General features: G+C 39.9%; 2 protein-coding genes across 5 annotated transcripts in view; both read right to left on the bottom strand.

The window, feature by feature from the left end:
• The window catches only part of gtf2ird1 (GTF2I repeat domain containing 1), a 62,445-nt gene extending 53,133 nt beyond the window's left edge, over positions 1–9,312 (bottom strand). Inside the window, exon 1 of the mRNA XM_034684319.1 lies at positions 8,853–9,312. The gene's annotated coding sequence lies outside the window, so the exon portion shown is untranslated. The remainder of the gene's footprint in view (positions 1–8,852) is intronic.
• An 868-nt stretch (positions 9,313–10,180) lies between these two features.
• The window catches only part of clip2 (CAP-GLY domain containing linker protein 2), a 58,505-nt gene continuing 41,915 nt past the window's right edge, over positions 10,181–26,770 (bottom strand). For 2 of the 4 annotated variants that reach the window (XM_034684396.1, XM_034684394.1), the window contains 9 exons: positions 23,748–24,086; positions 22,966–23,541; positions 22,825–22,882; positions 22,152–22,235; positions 20,649–20,805; positions 16,524–16,683; positions 15,485–15,673; positions 13,053–13,112; positions 10,181–12,958 (listed from right to left, as the gene is read on the bottom strand). In XM_034684396.1, coding sequence (XP_034540287.1) covers positions 12,947–12,958; positions 13,053–13,112; positions 15,485–15,673; positions 16,524–16,683; positions 20,649–20,805; positions 22,152–22,235; positions 22,825–22,882; positions 22,966–23,541; positions 23,748–24,086 — 1,635 coding nt within the window. In that variant the 3' untranslated portion in view covers positions 10,181–12,946. Of the gene's footprint in view, positions 12,959–13,048; positions 13,113–15,484; positions 15,674–16,523; positions 16,684–20,648; positions 20,806–22,151; positions 22,236–22,824; positions 22,883–22,965; positions 23,542–23,747; positions 24,087–26,770 lie in introns of all 4 variants that reach the window. The other 2 variants (XM_034684395.1, XM_034684393.1) reach the window with 1 other exon arrangement.

Genomic DNA, 26,770 nt, shown 5'->3' on the forward strand with positions numbered 1-26,770 from the left:
CTGGGCGCAGCCATTGTGCAGCCAGAGCCTGTGAAGCCACGGTAACGAGCTCCGCCCTACAGCGTGTGTCCTTTGAAGTTTCACTCTACGGCGGCTGTCAATCAAAGCAAACCCGGAAGTAAAACCCCGTTTTTTAAACTCTAATAACTAACGAAAAATAAACTTTTCAGATCAAAGAGGCCTTGGACACAAAACACTCAAATACTAACTACATATCACCACAGCATACGGATGGGAGAAACATTCGTACGACGTGTGTTTCTTTTTTAAAGTTTGACTGCTCCCCCATTCAAATGACTCGGGGAGACAGATTTTTTTACCTATACTGCAGCCAGCCACCAGGGGGCAGACACTCGGCTGAAAGCTTCACCACCAACCAGGCGGGCTGAACCCCTGTCCAGACTACACTCGTCTTTTATTTCAGGCTGTAAACATGTTTGTTTCTGCTGTAAAGATCGGCTTTTTTGAATTTGTGTGTATGTGGTTTCCGGTTTCTTCCAGAGCCAGACTCAAGTGGACACTCAAGGAACTGCAGTTTTTAACACTTCTGAATTGGCTTCAATTCTCGCGGCCATGCTGTCAATGCATCGACCGTATACAGCTCCCAAAAATATCCACGTGATTATTGTCTTACCGAACAATAGGAACCTTCATTATTAGAAAACAGAGCTAACATAATTCACTCTGATTCCTTTATATCATCACTCTGATCACTCTTTTAAAAACACTAAGAGGAAGCAACAAGAGATGTTACTTTGTGTGGACAGAGTGCTTCTTATTAGGTCTGGGAATCCCCACAGATCTGATGATACTTCAGGTCACTGACATTTTAAGCATTTTGAAAGACCCAGAGAAGGTTTTGCAATCACACATGTTGCAGTTTATTTCCTGTTTTCATCGGCAAATCATATTCTGAAACAAAATCTGTCTTTGATTCATTCATTGAAAATCGGCTCATCTTTATTTTTATTGCAGCAAAAGAGATTATTTATGGTGTTGAAACTTAAAAACAGAACATGTGAATCACGGTTTTTCAGTGAAGGATTTAGCCGAATTTAGCAGAATATACTTGATAGACATGTGATATTATATTCATAAGTATGAGCTGGTTCCTTTGCATGGAGGCTGCCATCTTTCACCGCCATGTTTCTAATGCAGCAGAACAAACATATACATCTTTGTATTTAGTGAGTGGCCGAGTTGCATTTAGTTAGTAGTTTATTCTACTGCTAACAAGTTGTATTTGTATTTATAATATTACCTTAAAAACAACACTGGTGTTTGTGTATCTATACATGATTATCGATTACATCATTCTCCGCCACACCTACTTCACATGCTAGAGTATTAGAAAAGAGACACACTTCCAATCTTCAAATGTTGTTATTAAATGATGCGCCTGTTTGGTGCACAGCCACAGTTTTTGTTTGTTAAGAAGATTATCAGCATAAATAAAATGAACCTGCCGCTCTTTACGTCTCTATTGATGCCTAATTACAAAGTATTCATCCTGCATGCTTTTTCTTGCAGCTTTAAATCCCGGGCACGCTGCCTGACTGTCATTTGGAGCTAATCTCTTAACAGATTTTAAGGTATTTGGAAGCAGAATAAAACCTTTTCAACAGGGCCCAAAAAAGGTCCAAATGGTTCGAGTATCTACTAACAGAGACGTGTGTTATAACCACATCTGGAAATCCATCCACACAAGGTGAGTTTAGTGTCCACTAGAGTTTAAACAAAGACTTCTGGATTCCTAAAGTGGAGTAAAGCGTGTCCATGTGGTGTCAAAAAGTCACTTTGGCCTAACTCCCCTTTTCAAACGTCACAGGAGTGGTCTAGTGAATACGAATTCAACACTAAACTGATAAATGAAATGTGCACATTCTATCTGTGAAATGCATAATTACTATCAGCTGCTGCAGGACAGAACATTCTGATCATCTGACACCATGTCAGACACATCCTTTTCTTCATTATGATATAATCTTTTATGAATCACATCACAAGTTTAGAACAGTCAGGGTTAAAGGTTATAGCATCACTTAATATTACATTCAAGTACCTCTGAAGCCCCTTTGGCTCATGGTGCTGCTCCCTTCTTTAGTGTGTTTCAGTGCTTGTGTGTGCCCTAGATAATGGTGTACTGTTTTAACCCATAACATTTCACTTTCTTAGCTTTTGTATTTACTTCAATTTATTTATTGTGTTTCATATTATTTATTTTATTATTATTATTATTTATTAATTTGTTTTTATTTCATTCCATTGTAATGTTTTGATGTTAAGTTGTATTCCCTCTTAATGTTACCATGGGTGGGGGTGGTGGGGGATTCTATTAATCAGTATATGTCATCACTGAATTATTATTATTGTATTGAAAAATTCATAAATACACTTTGTTTAAAAAAGTACCTCTGAATAAGTCGGACTTGTTCTGCATCGATTTCAAATGTTGCAAAAAAACAAAAGCAAAATATTGAAGCGAAAGATATAGTTATGGACGTGCTTGTGTGAGAGCTGCTCCACTTAAACGTTCATAATGTGGTGTCATGCAAGGTCACAACTACAGATACATGCCAAAGGGTGTGTTGGTATTTCAGTACATTTTATAGGGACTTTAAACACACTGAACACCTCAACAGGTGTTCTCTCTTACTTTGGTTAACTAGGTATCTGCTCAGGTTGAAGTTAGGCAGGTCAAAGCTAAAACAAGGTCAGGTCACAACCATAGACTGTATGAATAATGGACGAAGTATCCGTGATGTCACCCATCTGTTTCTGAAGCGCTGTTTTGAAGCTGATCGTCGGCAGCAGCCATATTGGAAGTGCTGAACTCAACCAAACGTCTGTTGGGCTAGTGTGAGGTAAAGGGGCGGGTCTTTACCCTTTTTTCGCTAAGAGCTGCAGTGTTCCCGCATGCCAATCAAGTCAGGCATGGACATATTTGGGCAAAACTTGGACGTTTAATATCTTTGAAACTATTGAGTTATAAAAAAATTCACCTTGTGTAGTGTGTACTGACAGAGGAATAAGATATTCAGTCCTAACCAAGCAGCAACCTCCCGTCTCAAAATATGAAGCCAATGCAGAAGTGTTATAAACTGCAGTTCATCGAGCGTCCACTTCAGGCTGGCTGCAGAAACACAGGAAACCACATACACACCAATTCAAAAAATGACGATCTTTGCAGCAGAAATAAACATGTGTACAGCCTGGTTCACTACCAAGCTGTAGCATGTGATGTTAGATTTACCCGATGGTCAAACAAAAGGAAGCAGTGGATGCAAAAGATACTACGAGGAGTTATTGATGACTTTAAGTGATATGAATAAATGAAGATTAAAGCAGATACAGTATGCTAGCAACACAATGTACAGTCCTGTGAATAGATTCAGACTCACAGAGCTACAGGTCGTACAAGCCACAAAGAAACAGCTTTGCTTAAAGCTGGGGTTGGTAAAATAAAGGTATGTTTTACTATAAAAAAGATGGCAGAGAAGAGAAGTTATCTATAAAAGGATTATAGTATTATCAGTATTCAAAAACACAGGATGAGGTGTAAACCATCCTTTAAAGCTGGGGTTGGCAGTCTCGGAAAACCAACATGAATTTGAATGTAGCATGTCCTCATGACTCCGTCTAACCCCTCCCCTCCTCCCTCAGAGCTCCTCCAAAACAACGCCCCCCCCCCCCCGCTCACATGCACGAGCGCCGCTGACTTGCGACCATATGATGGTGACTGATTCAAAACCAGTCCTCACCAAAACATTCTCATAGTGAAAGTTAAAAACACAAACAAACATGGCTGCTGTTAGTACTCACAACTGTCATGCTAGCATTATCCAGTTGTACTGGTGACACGATATCAGGAGAAAAGTTATAACACATATATAATACTGTAACAGCTCTACTGTTTGTTAAACGTGTTCAGTGTAGATGTTCTTAATTCCTACAGTGTTGACGGTCAGTGAAGGCATCAGGAGAGGTGTAGAGAGTGTGAGTGGGAGAGAGGAGAGACAAGAGGAGAAGTTCTTCATTTATTCAAACATTGATTGTTGCTTTGTTGGTTGGCGTGATCACGGCCGACAGTGACCGGTTATTAAAGATCAATGTGTTCACGAATCGGCTCGTCATCACTACAGCGTCCGGACGGACGCTACAATACATCTACATTTCTGTAGGACTTACTGAATGTCATTAACTCTTTTGCTTGTTGGTGAGAGCTTTTTAGACTCTGATCCGGACTACAGTCCTGAACAAAGCACCTCATCAGGTCAGAGGGGACAGGCCCGAGGATGAGCGAGAGGGGCAGTAAATAGAGTCAGGGGAAGCAGAGGCAGGAGACGGGGACTCGGAGGAGTGAACGTCGGGGAAATGTACGCGCAGGAGGAGGGCAGAACGGCAGGACGGAATTTGATTGGTTTAAAATTTGGGGACCCAAAAAACGGTGATTGGTTGGTGTTTTCCCAGGTTTACTCCGGCTGTAGATAGCAGTTTTTTTTCACTCTTTTTTAAGAACACATTATGTAATGATTGCCATCAGGACATAAAGATCATTTTAACCAGTATAACAAAAGGTGTATCTAAATCTGATTACCAACACCAGCTTTAAAGGAGAGGGGACGCATTTGATCATCTTTGATCGCCTCAAAATGCACATGCAGTGCCTTTGTCGAGTACGACTGATTGTTAACAGCAACATTGGACTGTTTTTAAGTGTTTGTTGGAACTATTTAGTATGTCTTCAATTTAAATCCAACAACAACAACCCATGTGGAGAACATGCTTGTTTGTCTGCATTGGTAACTGGGCTGTTAAGACATGTGTTGATGTTTCTGTGTCTGCACGCTGAGGACAATTCAGGACACCACTGTAAGCAGATGTGTTGAGTGAAGAAATGAAGCAGAGTGTCGAGCTGGATGAAACTATCACTGACAGTCGTTTCTGGAGCCAACACATTAAAGTGTAACTTCTTATAAGTCCTCTAATGAGAGTAAGAACACTAAGAGGAGGTTTTATGGAGTTATGTGTTTGTTAATCCTCTGAGAGCCTGGGGCCTGCTCTATAGCATCATCACTAAATGGAGAATATTATGTTGTTCACCTTCTTTTATCTATATCTGATATTCTTGTAGAACAGGCAACTTCTACATACAAGAAAGAAAACCTCTGTTTTTGACAGACCTCAACGCTGCACAATAACACAGGGAGGGGTCTGACGGCCAAATCTAACTTCTCATCAAAGCAAACAACAACATAATCCCTTTGTTTACACCCTGTGCCTCAGGCTGTGGCCTTTTGGGAATGTCATCATCTCTGCTGTTATCATTTTTAACTGCTTCAATGCCAGAAAGGACTCAATACTTCAGAGAGGACCAGGGGGAGACGTGTGACGTGTGAGGACTGTATTTAACAAGGATGAAAATATGAAATTGTGTGTGATGCTCATGGCTTATTGAGAAAATATGCAAAACCAGGAGTGAAAGCTGCATTGATTACTCAATAATCTGATTAGCTACATCTATTTAGTTAATCTCCAACCAATCAGTTATTTGGTTATTTAGAAATAAATCTGACTCTATCGTTTTATGCGTGAACATTTTCTGCTTTCTTTCATCATTGTGGCACAAAACTGAGATTTGAACATGTCATCTAGATTTTTGGGAAACTTTATAAACAGTTTTCTCATTAACAGACCAAACCGGGACGAAATAATCTGAACAGTAACTGGGAGATTACGTCAGAAGGGATTTTTTTTTTCTCATGACAGTTAATCCTGTTAACTTGAATCCGCTGGTTTATCACGGATTAAAAGCAGGACCATACAGCGGATTTAAACTAATTCAATAGATGTTGAGAATTCTAGTTTACAAACTTGTAAACAAAGTAAACAGCTGAGTTTCTTGTTTTGTAAAAGGTCCTTAGCATTATGATACATGGACAACTAATGTGTAACTGGTGGACGGCCCTCTCTCTAAATGGCTGATAAATTAACAGTAACTCTACACTTACGTATCCTTAATTGTTTTGGCGTGTTACTGTTTGATTTCATGCATGGCTGCAAGTTGTGTTGAAAGCTTCTTGGGCTTGAAAACGAGTTGACATCACATGAGAGCAGTGAGAGAAATGAGTATGAAAAAGCCGAGCCCAGGAGGAAAAGGTTTGAAACCACAGGATATGAGACCTTGGTGTTATAAATACAGTCGAGGTCTGCTCTGGCAAAAGGAAATGAGTGTGTGTACAAACCTGTCTGATTCCTCTTTAGTCCTGCAAATGTAATCCAGCAGAGTTTATACCAGCCACTTTATAAAAATAACTTCCTATCAACTTCAGCCAGACAGCTGAGAGCCAGAATAAACTGCACCATAACTTCACGCTTCTGTTTGTTTTTCAATAAAAGATATAAACGACACCATTATTTTGTTTACAGCTTCTTAATTACGTGTAACAAGACTGAAATACACGATCAACAGGCTGTCAGTCACAAGTTGCTCCTTTAGCTACTTTACCATTGGGCTTGTTGTTAAAAGGGCATTTTTTGTAGCAGAAATAAACATGTCTACAGCTGAACAGTTTATGGAGAGAGTGGCTTAAAGACTTTGAATGTCTCCGCTATGAAAATGTCACAATGCACTACGTTGATCATAAAGTACAGAGGTTGCAGGTATCACTGCTTTCGCCACCAGAGCTTGACCGAACACAGAGAGATTTCTACACATAAGAAATGAAGAGACAAGTGTGTGGCAAAGACGGAGGCTGAATCAGGTTCAACTATTTTACTCCAATGTGAAACTCTAACACGGGACTCTCGTCAGTCAATGCACGCTGGCTGCATTTTCAGAACGCAGCACGGAGCAGGACCGCCGGACAGCTGGAGTCATGTGACTGTGGTTTCCCTGCGGTAATTACTGAACCAAGGATTCTCCTCATCCTCCTCTCCTCATCCATGTTGTCTTTCTGGTCCTCTGAAAACCTCTGACCTGTTGACTCCAGGCCTGGCTCTGCTTAAAATGACATTTTGTTGTTGTAATTAGTTAAAAATGATCTAACCATAACAGAGTGTTTTATTCTGAAAATGAACCGGATGTTTTTATTTTGTTTTGGTGCCTGACTTGCTTTCCCGCTTCATCTGCTCTGTTGAGATTGATGCGTCGTGCTCTGGGAAAAATAGAAGTTTAGCTTTTCTGGGACCTCATGTACAAAGACTTGTGTGGATTTCCTACTGAAACATGGCATACGCTGAAATCCAGAAAACATTGTATGCACAAAAATATCCCAATGTATGAGTCTGTGCACAAGGGTCTACAGTTCTAGAAACGTGCGTACGCCAGCCATGAAGTTGGCACCGCACATTTCACTCTTGATACATCTGAACTTTGCAGTGAAAAAGAGCGTACGCCACGTTTTTGTGCGTACGCACCTTTGGTACATGAGGCCCCCGTCTCTGCCGGATCAGAGACGCAGCCAGAACGCAACGGAGAGGATCCAGTGGGAGTTAACACAGACTAAAACAGAAACCTATCAGATCCTGTGCCGTGACAGATCGGCGACAGACCGGACACGGATCAGGTGGAATTTGGCCGTAACACCACCAACACCATCATGTATATTGTAGTTGTAGTTGTTGTGCTGAGAGAGTTTTCGAATGTCAACACTACTCCTCCCCTCTCTGCCGTCGTAACCTCGCCCACAAAAGATCGTAGTGCGCATATTATTATTATGAGGAAGTAGTGACTTCTCACCCAACCAGGGCGACGTAGTGGGGCCGCCACTCGACCAATCAGGAGAGAGGGTTGGGGGGTAGCTCTGATTGGTCCGTGATAACGGGAACAAGGGGAATAATAACATTGCTTGATACAAAGGCATTGAAAAACACAGAGGATTCACCATAATCTCAAATTACTTCATTTACATATGAGTACTGATTGGTGTTATGACCTTTTCTCCAAACCCAGCAGAAAAAAAGAAACGTGTTTTACACCATTCCTACCAACAGCAGCTTTAACAGCTTAACTGTTGGGTGCACCTATCTATTCATTTAAAGTTGTGAGATCATTTCAAGTCCTGCATAGCGTCTCTGCAGAAATGGGTGTTATCACTGAGACTTTGTCCATGTTTTGTACAGTAATACATAAGTATAACTAAGTCCAGTCTTTACCGAGGCTAAAAACCAAATGTAGTCTGGGATTTTAGGGATGAGGTTCTTATTTAGGGGGGGGGGGGGGGGGGCACCTCGGGCCATAGCAGTAGACACGTCCTTGAAAAGCAATTACCTGCTTATTGTTTGTGTACAGCATCCTATTATAGTGAGAGCAGGCTTGAATTAACTCAGAAAGGCTGTTAGTTAACGCTTTCTGCGAGTTGAAATGTGTTGTAAACATTGTTGTTTACACTTGCTGTGTTAGTTATCTGTGTTTCTCTCAGACAGAGGGGAATATAAGTGTTATAAAGGCAGCAGACAGACGCTGTATCCTAATAATAAACACAGGCTAGCTGTCCACTCACAAGGTTACAGGGAGGCGTCTCTCTCGGCTCGTTAACCTGCTAACTAACCCTAACCTTTCAGCCTTTCTTCACATGGTTAACCTAACAAACACTAGATAATTAGCTGAGGGGTGGTTTAACGTGGAGATAACAAGCTACATGGCTAACTAGCTGTCTGAAGTCGTTAGCTCCACAGCGTTAGCCTGCTTGCTAACTAGCCTTAGCACTCTTCCTTTCATCTCCTCCCCCAGAACAGAAATTAGGTTATAATCTGTAATTTCTAACAGCACAGGCACAAAAACCAACACACGCAATGCAAACACACTGTATGAGTGTTCATAAAGACAAAAAGAGACAGAGAAATCTCACCTTAATTAGCGATTAAATAGCCTTGTTGCTGCTGTCAATCCCGGAATAGGTTTATTTATTCCCCCGTTTTAATCCATCAGAATCGCTCACAATTCCCATCCACAATGAAGCTCCAGCGTCTGCTAAAACATCGTAATCCGGATCATCACAATGTCGACCTCGATGCCACCTTTTATAGTCTATTATTTGTGTATTTATTCCAAGTTTTGTTCTCTTTTTCCCTTAACAGAGCAGGGTGTCCCTTTCCCCTTTCTTTGTTCTGTAATCCAGTAAAATTGAAACTCATTCGCCTCCTGCTAATCCCAGCCCAACTCAACAACAGCATCTATTGGCTGCAATTTACATACAGGATTAACGGAGGAACCTCTGGAAAAACCCTCCAGGGAGCAGAATTTACATGAAGGGGGAAAAAATATTCCGAGGGCAATTTATTCTTGTGATAATAAGACTGTGACTGCAGAAATCACTGTCTGCCACTTGGCTGCAACTTCACACTTTAGAGTTTGGTTTTTACAAATCCCTCAGACTGCAGGAGGGAGCCTTGATGTGATAGTTGTTGCATATTAATTTTTGCGTGTGTTTAAAGCAGATGCATGGAGATTTCCTGCTGTTACTGCTATGACATCTTGTGATTACCTATAATAAGTAAATGAAGGGTAAAGTTCAAATCCATGTTGTGAAGTTATAATAAATGTTTAAGAAATCCAATATAAACGCCTCCTCCTTTATATCTCTGTACCTACTCTAACAACTAATTTGACCCCAAATTTAACAAAAAAAAACACCATAAATTATAAAGCTTAACTAGGATTAATAGAAGCAATGTGCCTCTGAATTACATTACTTTTTACTTTTACTCTGCAAATAATTAATCACTTGTTTATTCAAATGTCAGCCTCATAACCAGTGTGCCCTCTAGCAAAGAAACTGGGGCGTGTGGATAAGACCTGACATTTGCCAATGCCAACAAGAAAAGTGATATGTCTGGTGGTTAGATATCCACAGATTGTAAATAAACATGCAATGTGTGGATGTTTCATCTTCAGAAACTTGGCCTCCTTTTTCCACATAAAAGATTTTCAGCCTCCTTTTTCAGGTCAACAGCTAGAGTTTATTTCAACTTGTGTGTGTGTGTGTGTGTGGCTGAGTAATGAATAAATACTTATGGTTGCTTTCAGAGTTACCCACAAAACCACCTTCCCTTTAGTGGCGTGAAATTCAACACCACTCTTTAAAAACCTATCTTCTGTGCTTTTTTTCCCCCCTCAAAAACAAACAGAGGTGACACAGAATGAAAGACAGTGAAATAAAACACCACCAGCCCTTGCCAACATTGTTAATATTTAATGACTCAATCTCCGAAACCATTGCAGCAATAATCCAAAGGGTATGAACCCTCCAGCTGAAAAGGCCATGTACAATATCCAATGAAAAATTTCAGCTTTATCTTACCAGCTTTAGCTAACCAGCGCCTGCCCTGCATGTTCAGCTCAGGAAACCCAAGCCTTTAACGCTGCTCACCTCTGTGTAATGTCTTCAGTGAAGCAAAAGAAGCTGCAAACAGGTTCTCTTAGTTTAGTCAACACATGGATGAAACAATACCTGGAAGACTTATAGTATAAATTCATCGTTTTGAAGTGAAATCCAGATGTTTACTGAAACATCTTACATCCATTGTTTGGGTTTTAGCTCCTGTGACAGCCCTTCAGTAGCTTAACAAAAGGTGAGGAATGTAATCCAAGGACATTTAAATACAGCATTTTAATGGGCTCAAATAGGGCTGCTATCATGTACCATATGTAATTAATAATACTAGTGTCAGTGGAGTCTGTGTTTATGTTTTATGGTCCAGCGTAAATGAAACAACTGATCGAGTAAGAGGTGTATTCATAGAGGGTCAGACAGATAGGAGAACACAAAAGTCTGGGATAATTCACTATATTCATTCTATAAACATACAGTCACAGGACTCTGAGCTGGATTCAGCAGATCCCTTCCTTCCAGCTTCATTCATATTCATCTTGAGTCCCAGCAGGGAGTCCAGCAATGTGCAATGGCTAAAAATTGACCATTTTTCAAAAGGAGTTTGGTCTAATATCAACTCAATGCTCCTGTGAGGCTAACAGTGATGCATCATTATGACCTACAAAAGCAAACTAGACCATCAAGAGAAAACATGAACCAATTCCACTTGGTAGTTTTCAATGCATGTAATGGCTTTGAGTGCCAAGAAGGGTAGGCATTAGACGAAACGATCAACAGCACAGTGAAGAAAAAAAAGAAACCAGCAAAGATACAGGTATCACTTTGTCCACAGGGGGCGCCAAAATGAGACAAATAGAAAGCTCCCCACAAGAGGTTTAACCATAACCTGGAGAGAGGACGGACTGAGAGTATTATCCTCTACAGTGGATTCATTAGTATAAAATATAATAAATAGCACAAAAAAAGTTGAAGTAACAAAGGGTAAATAAAATAGGTTACATTTACATGGCATTCAAATGTAATGTCCTTTTTATCAGTGTGTTTTAAATGAACATGACTGTGGTGGAAGTATCACTTATACAGTAATACAAATTAAAGTCCTGCATTCAGAATTACACCTGGTGTATGTACAGAGTTATTTAAAAATACACCCTGAGGTTAAAATGTCAAATGACTCAAAATGCAGAATAGAAACCCTCCACCCTCCTCTTTTTACTCACTACTATTAGACCCACTGTTCTGCTTACAACAATCTACAACTGTGATCGGAAGGAGGAAATATTTATTCAGGATATTAAAGGTGAATTAAAGAGTTGCTCCTGATTTTAATCTGACGAGAACAGGGTCTCTTTCTGTTTCGGACTTTATTACGAGAGATCATTTTTTTTAAGCACTTATTTATTTATCTTCTTAAGAATCAAAACATTCATTTAACAACATGTGAGAGAGGGGGGATCATTCTCTTCATCTTGGTGGAAAGACTCATATTTAGAATAGATTGTAGATGTGAATTATACTTAAAAACTGGTCTGATGGATGCTTTTGAACTGTAAAAATGTTAACAAATCAAATCAATATATACTCAAATGAAAACCTTTTGATAGTTTTGTTCTCTGAAAGGAGTGGTAGCATATTGTAACCCCAATAACTGATATCACATACAATCACCTCAAAGCTCCCGTGTGAGACTTTCTGTTTGTCTTGATTTTGGCGCCCCCTGTGGATAAAGCAGTGCCTCTCGTCTCCTGGTGATGTGTTATTTGTGTTTCTTAACTAAACTAAATCTCATCTTCTCGTCTTTAAATGTACGTCAAATGTAGCATTCAAATGAATGTTTGCAGAAATGTAAAAGAAAAAAAAAAACACTTTTTCAGGTACCAGCAATTTCAGGCATTAGATATAACTGAAGAGAAATACTCAGTCTTGTGGCTAATGGTCTTATTTGCTCATGCAGGTCAAACAGAAGCATCAGTATGAATTTCAGTCAGTTGATAAACGACTAAAAGTTCCTCACAGAAGTTTTAATATCATGAGTAATCTACTGATTCTTTCATCAGGTCATTTATTAAAGTGATAAGTGAATCAAACTCCCTTAAAAAAGAGCGACAGAGTTTTACTGGCCAAAACAGCTCACCCATAATAAAGGGTTATTACAACGCTGAGGAGCAAAGTAACAGTAATAAATAAAGACAAAGACAAGAAAAGACCCCGTCCCTCAGTTCTTCGATGATCACCCATCAGCTGTTTTCGCCCTCGGATCACAAACTCAGATGTGTCACAGAGTTCCCGGCAACTTGTAGATTCAGACTTTCTAACTAATGTAAAGCATCAAAAGTTGCCATGTTGTTTGTTCTCAGGAGCTGTACTGATAGTACCTCTTCAAGTCCATGTCCCGGTTCTTGTTTATGTTTTGTAGTACTTTAAGCGGTCTTCTTGATTGGCTAATAGAAGCGATCTGCAACAACACGTAAATTCACTCAGGATAGAGATTCGCTGTTTTGGTTTTAAGTGTAAACGGAAATTTTCTTCAGGTGTCCATCACAGAATTGAAAAGAAATGTCGTATGAGTCTCTGTGTGTCCCAGCTCAGTCTGATCTCTTCTGCTCATATCAGTGTTGTTCCTGAAAAGCAAAAGAAGTAACTTTAAATACTGGAAGGCTTCAATGATATGACCAAAATCATGATGAGTTTAACTTAGAAGAAATAAGTACCAACATCTTGGGTGATGTTTGCCTCCTGATGATGAATCCCATTGGCTGAATTTGCTCCATGGGCCTGGAAAAAAAAGAGACATCCATTGTCAAAGACAGGTAATCTCATTCAGACAAGTACTGTAGGTTTCACTCTTAAGAGAAATAAAACTCAGACAAAACTAATAACACAACAAGAAGCAAAAAACAGGAAGTATAATGACAAAGTAGAAAAGCAAGTCATAAAATAATTTGTGCTGGTTTTTATATTGACTGTAAGTGAAGTTAAGGGCTGATTAGACAATCTGGAAGATGTACATGTTGCTTTCCTTTCCCAGATTTCACATAAAGAGTTCAGCTTTTATTTCTTTACAGTGAGTTTTGTTTAATTCTTTTGTCTGTACCAAAGACTGTATAAATAATGGACGTAGTATCCGTGACCTCACCCATCTGTTCCTGAGAGCTGTTTTGATGCCAATCGTTGGGCAAAAACTCATAATCTTAATATCTTCTGAACCATTGCGTTATAAAAAAATTCACTCCCCGTACAGTGTGAGCCGATAGAGAGAGTAGCGACGTAGACCCAAGCCGTTTTTTGAACCAGGCTGTAAACATGTTTATTTCTGCTGTAAAGATCGTCTTCTTTGAATGGGTGTCTATGTGGTTTCTGGTGTTTCTGCAGCCAGCCTCAAGCGGATTCTCGATGAATTGCAGTTTATAACACTTCTGCATGGGCTTCATATTTTGAGACCGGAGGTTGCTGCTTGGTCTGTACAGGAAATCACCTCAGGTTCTAGAGATGATGGTGGGAGGTATGTGAAGAAAGGGTGGTTGCATTTATCGTTTTATAACCCACTTAGGAGTAAAAACGCATATTTTGCATAACAAAACCCTTGAAGGACGTGTTTCTACTTCAAAAAAGGTGTTCAAGCTGCTTCTCTGAAAAGTGACAACTGATATTTTGATGCATGATCTTTGACATGTTTTCTTAAACTTTTTGGGACACATCATAGTACTGATGATGTGTCCCAAGCCAGTTCAACCATACTCTCTTGGTAGGTGCCAGCACTTAAAGGATGGTTTACATCTCATCCTGTGTTTTTGAATACTGATAATACAATCATCCTTTTATAGATAACTTCTCTTCTCTGCCATCTTTTTTATAGTAAAACATACCTTTATACACAGGTATTTCAGACTGCATTGATATATCTTAAGGAGGGAAGTTGGAGAAATCAGGTGTGTTTTCAATGAGTGCTGGGCGATACATGATTTTATTGTTTAATAGTTGTTAGTAGTTTATTACAATGTTCAAAACTAAAATCTAGATTTTCTCTAACTTTCTCTGCCGCTCATGAAGTTCACACCCTCCCCCACCCAAAACAACAACATGGCTGCAGCATTAATGAAGAGTTTGCTCAGGAAAAAGACACAGAGCCACAGGCTCATCAGTCGTTTGGAACTGGTTCGGTTTTGTGGCATCAGACCTCAAACAATCCAAAATCCGCTGCAAAGTTTGTGAAACAAAGTTTGTGCAGCTACAGGCAGCAGCTCAACCAATTATTTCAACATCTCTAACAAAGGCATGCAGCCAAATGTGAGAAATGTGTCTCACTACAAGATGCACCCGTACAGCCCACAAACACTGGGTACAAATCAGCCGACATTTGCAGAATCATTTCCCCTTTGCATTGAATTTGATATCGCAAACGGAAGAGGAGAGCTATCACAGATGCAGTCGCTCTGCATATCTTTAAAAATACGGTGCTCATTTATACAGTAAAAAAGCCTGGGTTTATCGCATGCTTGAAACTATCCACCCCTGATATGTGCTACCAAGCCGTATAGTATTTTGTTGAAGTTGCCTTGCTTCATCTTTACAACTGGACACGTGAAAAGATGACTTAAGAGCTGGAGGGGATGTTGTTTATTTCTCACCACATTAAACATGTGGTTCAGACAAATATGCAGCCTTACATAAGTCTGCATTTTATTGCAACTGGGCTCTGTGAAGTGTCTGCCTCTGAACAGCTCACTTAATGACCATAAAGGTGAGCTGAATTACCCGGGGGCTAAAAACTTGTTTTGAGTCTTTTTCGTTCTGATTTTAAAAAATGTGTAAGAAGAGAAAGAAAATAAATTAATATCATAAATTGAGTTTGGTGTGAAACAAATATGAGATTTTATTTTAAGGCCGTATCGCCCTGCCCTATTTTCAACGAAAGTCTGACAGAAAGACCTCACCATGTTTGCTGTTTCACAATTTAAGTATCTGTGATAAGATTGATGAGCTGAGACATGCACCAAATCATGTTGGGACCGGGAATCAATCTTGGGACCAGTGTGACGAGGACTGTAGCCTCTGTACATTGGGAGCCTGCTCTACCAACTGAACCAAACCAGCGCCCTGTTTCCATGCATTTCAAAGTCTGCGTGAGTACTTATTTGCTGTTTTACCGGGCTTTTCTCTGGATGCTTGCGCATTGCCAGCACCAGCTGGTCGACCTGCTGGTTGTGTTCCAGGGCGTTCCTCAGGGCTTCCTCGGTGCTGAGCAGCCGCTGGCGGAGGCGGCTCACCTCGGAGTCCAGGGCTGAGGGGTCCAGCATGGAGTACCGCCGGTGGTCCGGTGAGCACCGTTCACGACCCTGAAACACACACATAAGAGGAAGATTATAGCCAGTATGTTAAATCATTTACATCATGCTACAGTGCATGTGATTAACATCTGGAAAACAGATGATCATACACTGTCCTCATAAGAAGAACACACTCTCATATTTAAACATGACCAGCTCTCCTCTCAGGGGTCAGCTCAGTTGGCACAGATTTGACATATATAACCTAACAGCTGCCTTCATAGCAGTGCTAATGACCTCAAGGACACCAGAATACTACTTATGTGCAGTGTGTCGGGTATTTTACCGCTGCGTACCGACTACATATCATGGATAATGATGTATTCAAGCTATTAAAAACACACATCAGGTAATAAACTCATGAAGATTTAAATCTGTGCAACAGAGATAAAGACATCCTGATTTGGACTCTGAGAGTAAGTCCTCTTTTTAAAGATGGTGGCCAGGTTTTAATATTTGAGATACCCGTTTCTTTGTATTCTCGCTCAGAGCTAGATAATTAAACCATTATAACTCTTTGCCTGCTCTGGGGTAAGAAGGCAACAAGCTTAGCTTAGCTTAGTCGTAAGCATTTGACCCCAAAATCTTGTAATATTATTTTGAACATGTGTTAGTGACCAGATAAACGCTGACTACTCTCTGTGTCTAGTAAGCATTGGTAATCTTCTTGTATCCTGAGTAATGTTAAATATCTTGACTGGAGTCTCCCTCTGATAACAGTCATAGGTTTCAGAGGGGGATAGCACAAACCTCTTGTGCATAACGATGTATACTTCATTTGAATTAGCTGAATGTCTGTAGTATAGAAGAGAACAGAGTGAATAAACATTCAGAAGAGATGGAAGCACAGCAGGCTCACCAGTAGAAGCAGCTTTTCGCGCAGCGTCTTGATGTCTTCCTGAAGTTTCTGCTCTTTGACCTTCCACTCGGCTTTGTGCACTTCTCGGTTCAGGTCTTTGTCCATGTCCCGAGAGTGACGATGTGATTCCAGGAGCAGCACTCTTAGTTCATTCAGACTCCTGGAATAAATAAAAGACATCAAATACGAATGAAGACCAGCTAACCCTCTTACATTTCATAACGCTGCAAAAAATTAGAACCGATTTCCCACAAGAGCTTTTCCGGCCTGCAGGATGGCCTTGACTTGATGTGAACCCCGGTGCAATAATGAAAGAGAAGCGATGCATTTATCCGTCAGGGACTGTAAGAGCGGTACATCTGCGTAGACCTTGTACAAAGTTCATTATCATTTAAAAGCTTACAAAACCATTAGGAGAGTAAAATGTTATCCAGACAGGCCGGTGGGGATTGTGGAGGCCGCCTCATCTCTCTACATCTCCAACTGGTTGGTGGATGGATGTTCCTTTCTCACAGACTATCTGTAGATCTCAGCATAAACTACTGTTTGGCTGTTTGCCTGCATACTGATAAAACTGACCCACATGTATGCTTCTGTGAGCTGTACACTACATGCTCCCCAGAGGTGTTTAGTTAGTCTGATATTTGGCCTTCATTATAGTGAAATTGGCAGAGCTTGTTTTTATTTCATATAAATGATAATGTGTGTCATGACATGAATGTAGATTGAAAAAGTTGGCAGCTATCTGCTGATAAGTTCACTATGTCAAGGTTATAAGGTGATAAAATGTCAATGTTGGGCTCATGGCAAGTTTTCTGCTGCCCCCTAGTGGAAGAGAAAACAGTAAGATCATCATATAAGGAAAACCTGTCGTTAAAGTTAATCATTACTGAAGCAATTTCCTTCATTATACTCAATATCTTTTTGCCTTTCTCCCACATGCATTTTCAATGAACATGTTTTTAGTTTCCTGAAATAAAATAATGATTCAGATTTGTTAAAGGAAATAAGGCGACTTTCGTCAGGACTGCCCTCAAGAGGAGAGATGACAACTTTTAAAATGTTTGTTTGTTGAATGGAGGTTGAATCAATCATTTGTGATGCATTCAAGGAAGTCAGGAAATCAGCTTTTGTCCCACTTCGCTGCACAAATTTGTAGCTGAAGTTGAAATCTCTGATCCAGAACAGACTGTTAGCTGCACTTGTTGCAGATATCTGTTGATAGAAATGAATAATCATCACACAACAATCATCATCACATCACCACCGTTAGGAGCTGAATGTGATTACTGCTGGTTGTGTCCTGCCTCCTTTTGCTCCCTATACAGACTGTTTACCTGCATACACTGCTGACTCAAACCACAACCGAACAACAAATGGACACCACAACACTTAGTTTCCATACTTAAACCCAACCATAAATAGAGATCAATCAAATCAATACAACAGCATGTTTTGTGTCATGTCTTTGCATGTGCAAGAAAGTGACCATTTTACAAAGTGAACACTGACTATGAACAGCCAGATAAAGAAGCTGTGGTAATAAAGTATGATTTGGTAACTTTGATTGTTGCATTCCTAAAAAGGCTAATTTGTACATCAATATGTAACTATACCATGACTGGTTTCTAGGAATCACAGAATCTCCCTCTCCATTGTATCCTGCCAGACAGCAGTGACAGAAATGGGCGTCAGAGTCTACATTGTCTGTCTTGCAGAAACATTCTCGCTTGTTTCTGCTTAAAACATGTTGCAGACTTAAAAAGCAGCAGGGGCATAAAAGAGAGCTAATGTTACTCCCATCAAATAGCACTAATGCTTTATCATTTTATTGCACACAACATAATTGCTGTCGAGATGATGCACAGAAAAAGATCCAGCTATCACCAGAGGCACTTATTTTTAGTGCCTTTTAGCGTTTAGTACCATCAAAACCATCAATAATGTAAGAACTGCAGCATGTGAGATTGCCAGTAATGTAATACAATTAGACCAATCTGATTCCCTGCTTCACAAAAAACATAACGACTGAATCTGAATGTGTGTTAGGGCCTGTTGAATAAAGCTCTGCACGTCTGTAATGACGCTGTGACATCTTTTACTCTGCACCCTGCTGGTTAAATAATCACCTCCATTATCAGAGTCTGTCTGAGAGAAACAAGATTTGGCTGCAAGAATAAAGTGGACTCAATGGTTTCAAAAAACTGCTTTTAAAACAACTAAACTAAAGTGTGAATAAATTGTAGATGTATGTGGTTTATCTCTGAGATGCCGTAGGCATCCTGCTGCTGTGGACGTTCCAGACTGGCTGATATGGACGTGCTGGACTCCAGCGGCAACAGCTACTACTACTCGTCTCATCACTATCACCACTCCCTCTCTCTCTTATTCTCTTCTATCCCTCTTTCCAGACCCAACTCAGTCTCATCAGATGGCTAACATGAGTCTGGTTCTGCTCGAGGTTTCTGCCTGTTAAAGGAAGTTTTTCCTCTCCGCCGTAATTAGCTAAATACTGCGAGGTGAAATGCTCATGGTGGATTAAGATGGAGTAAGACTGAGTCTCGCCCTTTCTTGGTATTGGGTCTCTGTTCATGATTTGACATAGAGTGGTCGAGACCTGCTCTGTTTGTAAAACGTCTTGAGATAAATAAAGATTGATTGATTGATTGATTGATTGATTGATTGATTGATTGATTGATTGATTGATTGATTGATTGATTGATTGATTGATTGATTGATTGATTGATCTCTGCTAGCTGCTCTCTTAACCTGAGAGGAAGAAATGTGGCAAGGAACACAAAGTGTATGTGTTTTGTAAGAAAAATGTTGCTTTACATCAAGGGAACGACATCCCATGAGCATATAAACATGGATAGAGTGCCATGTTAATGCAAATCATATGTAAAATGAAAAATCAAATCAAGACTTTTTTTTTTTACATTAATCAAAGCCTGGTGACATGTCATCGGTCAAAACTTCTAAGACAACAAACGTATGACTAAGAAGAAAACAGATCACTTCCTGTACCACATCAACATCCATAGCTCCCTCTGTTTATACCACTTTAATTTCTAGTTCCTGTTAAATTGTTAATTGTAAATATTCAGTGTATTATTTTTTCAGTATTTATTTCTTATTTTATTCCTGCTTTCTGTTCATCCTCTAATATTATTCTTATTGTGTATAACAGCAACTGTAATGACAGAATGGAATAAAGTATTTCTGATTCTGATGTGAAGTCTGGTCACACACACACAGCTTCTACACTTTTATGTTCCTAAGAGAAATTCCTCAAAGAAAATTCTGATTTTTTTTCATACCTTTGTTTTTGTTTTCCTTTATATAACAGTGTATTAAAAATTACTTCTCAAATGGTTTTGGTTTATTGTTGGTAAGGCCTTGAGGCTTGAGATCAATGCTTTTGATAAGTAATAACGTGTATCTTACTGTGTGAGAAGAACATTATAACAAGATTCTGAAGTTAAAATCAGTCTCCTGCTCTGAAACTCGAGGCCTCTTCACTGAAGCTTGCTGAACTCATCTCATATTGCAGAATATATTTATTAGGTTAATTACTTTCTGTTTCACTTTTATTATGTGTTTTTACTGCAACGCCAGTAAGCAGAAAATATTTCCCTGAGGGACGGCACACTTCTAAATTTAAGAGAGTAAAAAGTCTCTGCATACTTGCATTTTACTGTGCCTGTGCAGGATGGTAAAATTGGATTTAGCAAATGCAACAGTGGACCTTGAAAGAGAACAAGTCTCAAAATACTAGCTCAACAGAAAGCTCCTCTTTATTAACCTTGCTGTCGGCTCCAGTGGAAAATAAAAGCTCTTGTTGTAAATGCTGCTGATTGTAATGCGTCTCCTGGCGAGGCTAATAAGCAATATGGATTTTATCCTGATGAAACATTACAAAATGAAATAGTGTGACTTACATAATATGTTTCAAGTTGACAATGTGAACAATTAAATCAATACTCTGCCTGTGGGCTCCAGGTCCATTATCAAATTGATAATTTGATGTATTTTCATGCATCGTGTTTGAATGTGCGCGATGATTTGTCACTCCCTGTAAGTGCTGCTGTAGATTATAAAAATCAATAAACCATGTATCCGTACCTCTCCTTCTTCAGCAGCTCCTGGCTGATGTGGACCAGCTGCCCAGAGGCATCATGGGACTTCTTGGTCATGGACTCCAGCTCGGCCTCCACACGTGCATTCTCTCTGGTCAAGGCTTCAGCTCTCTTCTCCCCAGAGCGGACTTTGCTCTCCAGAGCTGGTGAGAGAGAAAAGAGATGACGTTTTTTACTGTGTCTTTAAATCATGAACTATTATTGAAATGAATATGGGGGCAGTTTTTACTGAATTAATGCTTTGTGTCTTGTAAGACCATTAATTAAGTATTTATCATTTTACACATTTTCTTATTCGTTTTTTATAAAAAAAAACTGGGCACACTTTATCAGCGAAGGAAGACCATGATTTGTTGCTTTGAACTCCTGCAGATAACTAGAAAGTTGACTTTGAGTTAAAAGGGATAGTTCAGTGTTTTTAAGTGTGTTTGAGGTATGAGGTACTTGTCAATAGTGAGTGTATTACCCTCAGGGGATGCTCGTCATCCCCGCCCCTTTATTGAGAAACCGGTCGTAGACCTGGCACTGAAGCTAGTCTGTCAACCGCCATCATTAGGCATGAAAACTTCTCTCCAGAAACCAATGGGTGACCTAACAGAGACTAGATACATGTTTTACACAGACTATGGTTTCATATCATTAATCCCTTTTCAAATAATTCAGCTGTTCTTCAGAGTGTGTCAGTCTGATTATAAGAACCACTTGAGGACTGTTTTGGGGTCCTTTTGATGTGATGAAAGTTTCTAAGGCTGATCAAAGAAAGCAGCAGTGAAGGCCGCCCGGTGCCCTCAGCATGACTGGCAGAAAATAAAGAGAAGCTGGCGTTACGGACACTTGAGGGAGAGGAGCGGAACAAAAGGAACATCACTAATAAAATGATACTTGTGAAGAAGAACGTCCATTTCCTCAGAAGCAAAACCCAATTGAGTTGATTAGTGGGGGACACTTTAAAGGTGCAGTGTGTAGAACTTAGAAGAACCAACTTGTTAGAAATTAAATATAATATCCATAAGTATCTTTAAATGAGTGCATAATGAATATAAAACTTGTTCTGTTTTATTAACGTAGATTGAGCCTTTTATATCTACATAGGAGCAGGTCTCCCTGCAGAGGCTGTAACACAACACAGAAGGGACAAACTAGTAACATATGTTTATGAGTGGCCCTACGTAACACACTGGTTTGAGGACAAAGAGGAAGAAGAGAGCTGCTGTTGTTGTGTGCAAAAACTTTGTACTGAGACATTTTTGATGGTGAAACTTGACAAATGGAGGCTCACGCTTACCATCCATCACAGCAGCTTTCTGACCTTGAAGGCCACCGTGGCTTCTGCAGCTTCACCAATGAAAGGATTTCAATCTGACCGCTAGATATCTCTAAATACTCCCATTCCTACACACTGCACCTTTAACCAACACAGTAACTGAGTGTGTGGAGGTATGAGCTCTTGAAAGAGAGTCTGAAAATGTGTCTTGGAAAGAACACTTACCTCCCGTCTGGGATTTGAGGGCTTCGATCTGGGACGTGAGGGTCGACACTTCTTTTTCCCTTTTCAGCAGCTTCTCCATTGTTTCTGAAGAAAGACAAAACAAAATGTAGAGTTCAAAAAATATAACAAAGAGTGTAGGTTTATTCTAAAATCTTTAAATACCCTATGCTAAGGGTCTGGAAATTACTTTATCTACTGCTAGACCTGAAACATGGTACTTCTTTAGACCTGGAAATACTAAAACTGTTAATGTAAAGATAGAATATGTCTCTCTCAGGTTATTCTGGATCTCCAGGAATCTAAAAAAGGGACAATAACTACCTGTCATACAATTTTGATCAAAATATCAAACTTCTTCTTGAAAGACAGCGACAGGATTTTGGAAAATTAATCTCCTATGAGGAGGTTTTAGTTGGTGTGGATGTTGGCGCTCTCTCTGGACAAAGTAATATGTCTTATCTCTTTGCTTTTCCTGTCCCTAACAAGTGAGTGAAAGCAGAGGGTAATTCTGAGATTGTTCATCGAAATGTCTTAAACCTGCAGGATTATGGTAGACCAAACAGTTTTTTCCCTCGTCATGCCAAGCATACATAGCCTTACAAATGTACATGGATGTTTTGTTTTTATGGACTTGTAGCTAAGACGTTGTTCATACATGAATGTGTGTTTTTACCTTCAAAGTTCTGTTTGAGCTTCATCTTCTCGTCTGATATTTCATTATCCTCTATCACCTGAGAAAAGGAGAGAGTGTTAACAGAAATAATCACATCACAAAGCAACAGTGAGCATATCACCACACTCCTCAGACTCTCACATTTGCATCGTGGGATGTGTAGCGGTCAGACTGGATGGCCTGGAGCTGGTTGGCCGTCACCCTCAGCTTCTCCTCCAGTTTCTGAATCTCCCCCTGGCTCTCGGCCTGAGCTTTCTGCAGAGCCTGGTAGTCCATCATCTTCTTCTCTGACAGCTCCAGCCTCTCTCTCAACTCCTCTGTGCATCTGTCTCGCTCCATCTGATGCTTCTCCATCTCTGCGAGCCTCTGCTCTGCCTTCTGTAGCTTATCTGTAGCCTCCTCCAGCGCCTGTTTTCCACTTCTAGCCTGTGCCTCGGTCCTTGAAGCCTGGTTTCCCTCTGCCAGCTGCTCTTTGGCCTCCTGCAGACGAGAGCAGAGGTCTTCACGCTCCTTGGTGAGTATGGCAGCTTCGATTTTGTGTTTGGCCTTCAGGTTCTCCACCTCCAGCTGGTGCTCCAACTTCAGGCTCTCCAGAGCGGTTCTCAGCTCCAGGGCGTCCTGCTCCTGACCCTCTGGAGCCGCATGTTCGCTGCTCAGTGTGGCCTTCAGCTCCTCCAGGGAGCGCTGGTGATCACTCACTAAAGTGTCAAATTTAGCCTGCAGAGGGAAGAGAGGAGAATAAATAGTTTGTTCTGCCCTATATGTTTATCACCTACAGTATTTCATCAGGGAACTGCTCACATCTCAAACATGTCCCTCAGTTCTCTCTCACTCTGACAGCTGACCCTTTCCTGCAGTGACCCTGCAGCTCTCCTCGCTCTTTGACCACTTTGTAATGCATTAAAGAAAGACCAGCAGAGTACCTTCCAGGTGTCCATCATGTCCATGTTCTCCTTGGTGGCCTGTTGAGCTTTCTGCCTCATCTCGCTGATCTCCTGGCTCTTATTCTCCACCAGCGCTTTCAGTGACTCTATCTCCTGCTGGCTCTCTGCCGCCGCCTGGTTCTTCTCTTTCAGCTCGTTGTTCTCCTTGTGGTGCTCGCGTACGGTCTCCAGCTGGTCGTCCGACCCGGGGGCGACCTCTCCGTTGTTTGTTGTGACCGATCCTTTGAGTTGTGACTTGAGGTTTTCAACCTCGCCTCTCCGGAGGCTGAGCTCCTTCTCCAACTGCGCTATGCGACTCTGCTCCTCAACCGTGGTTTGCTGTTGAGAAAGAAACAACATCCATCACTCCCGCTGGATCAACACAGAGGGGAGATTTTAAAAAGGAGGACTTTACAGCAGAAACAGGAGGAATACCCTAAAAGAGAAACAGGTCATTTCAAGGAAAGGTGTTTTAAAAGGCAGAAACCGAGCATCAAGAAAAAAGGAAATCAAAGAGAAACTCCTGAAGGTCCTTGCAAGGATTGAACACAGTCACTGGCATTCCAGTAAATATACAGTACCAATAAATTACAGCACATAAGCAAACAGTGACACATTGGCTCCCTGCTTTACTCAGAGAAGGCAAAATGATATAAAGACTGCACATTCAGAAAACTGTGGTATCTGTTATTGATGATATATATTGATACCTGCAGCTTTAAGTCTCTTTAATGACTAATTTCCATAGAGTTCCAGAGTCCATAATGATCATCTGATTTCAATCATTCCCCATTTACACTTGACGTGATTTTCATCTTGCAATCCTAACTGCTTATCGAGCGCTGTCAAGGCAGCTGCAGGCTGAATGATCTGAACCTCATGGTCCGTATTGAATCAAAAGGACTGTAGCTGAGGTTACATGGAGATGTTTAGTGTTTGCTACACTGTAAAAACATCAAATCCTAACAAGTGAATCTGTCTTATTTTAATCAAAATATCTCATTATGCTCAACACAAGCTACACTCACCTGACAAGCTCGAATTAACATCTTGTTTAGGATATAAAAAGACAAAATAAAGCTTGAAGTCCTTGTAATGAGTGAAACTATCTGCCAATTCAGTAAGCATTGTATTGATAATGTCTTTAAGTAAGGAATATTACTTATTTCAAGAAATGTACTTATCAAGAACATTTTGGGAACACACTCTCAAGTTGAGAATCTCCTTTAGGTGTCTTTAAAATGCTCAACTTCACATCACAAATATAATTCTGGTCTTTGTACCTCATTTATTAATACTCACACAATATACAGGGGGATCATTTTATATAATGCATATGTCCCTGTAAAGCCTGAACCATCAAAAAATAAAAATTCTAATTCTTTCAAAATGGAGTGTTTATTGGACCTTCTGACAAAAATAAAATAGCAATTTTCATATATGAGTTTTAATTTGTTTCATATTTGATACATCAGGCATTTTGGTGCAATTTTTTTGCTCAATGTTTCTTCTTTTTAAAAACTAAAACATATAAAAACAACATTTTTAGCCTATTAAACTTTGAGCTTCCTTCAAATTTTTCCTTGAGTAATTTCAAACCTAGAAATTATTTTTTTTACATACTGCACGACAACATAATACCTATTTTGTATCTACTACACAACAAAAAAGAACTAATTTATTGTGTATTTCCTCTCTGAGTTCTTCATTTTTAGTGGAATTCAATGAGCAAAGGACAATTATTTACTAAGGAGCCATTGTAACATTCAGGTAGTCATCAATCATCATGATACAGCAGGATGCATATATAAAAATACAATATACTTTATAAATATTTAAATTTCTACTCTAAATATACCTGATTATGTCATTTAAACATGTTCTTAAATAATAAAAAGACTGTATGTTGCTTTATGGAATGGATGTATGAAATGTAATACAAGTATGATAATAGATCTAATAAACTGCCTTATATACCTGCTGTATCAATTTGATTTTCACACATTTTCAACATGGTTTGACTATAAATTAAGTCATGAAATATGAATTAGTTTTACATCAATCCAGTTACTATTCCTCTTGAAGTTTCAGGAACAATTTGAAAGTTTTTTTCATCCAAACTTTTTCAGAATTGGTAAAAATATCCCTGAAAAACCTCGAGTGGGTCTCTGATCCACAGCTGACATTTTGGATGTCTCAAGTGACGTCCTTCTGGTGGATGAATTACTCACACCTGGTGGATTATCCGTGCACTGCATGTATCTGATTGTTTACATCAGGTTTGTTCGCAAAAAATATATCTCACTGATGATGTAGAGATCTCAAAACGCCTCTTCAAAAGCTCAAGGGTGATGACACCTATCATGTCAGCCTCACAACATCATGTGTGTGTTGCTGATTGAATGTAAGGCTAAGAGGCATTTTGGTCTGACGCTATCATTAACCCCCTGAAATCCAAAATAAACAATAATAAACTTTAAAGATTCAAAAACTGTTTGAATGGATCTGACAATTTCAGACTAAGTTTAAACTTCAGTCCCCTTTCATGTTGCATTAATCAGGAAATCTAGAGTCCAAACGAACCACATCCCTCATTTCTGAGTCTTTGTATCATTCCCATCCAAGGTGAGATAATTATAGAGCCAGAGAATCAATGTGTCACTGCTCAAATATTTGTGCAGCTCCCTGTGTACGCAGAGAAGTGGAAGATGAGAGGAGAGCACAGCCATTCTCTGATCATCTAGAAGCAGCCAAGCAAAAACAGGCAAGCTGACATCAAACCTCCACACACATACACACACATACACACACACACTACACACAGAACTGCAAACATCCCCCACACGCTGACACCGCACACCCACACATGACTGCAAACATCCTCCACACATTTGTATCCAATTAAAACAAAGAGAGAGATTAAGAAAGAGGACCTGCTGCACGGTGCACAGGTGCAAACTTCAAACATCTGAGAGGAAACAAAAACAGTCTACGAGTCTATCATATCAAAGACGGTGTCTGAG

Source organism: Notolabrus celidotus, chromosome 5, assembly GCF_009762535.1.
Source record: "Notolabrus celidotus isolate fNotCel1 chromosome 5, fNotCel1.pri, whole genome shotgun sequence".
Classification (NCBI taxonomy): Eukaryota; Metazoa; Chordata; class Actinopteri; order Labriformes; family Labridae; genus Notolabrus; species Notolabrus celidotus.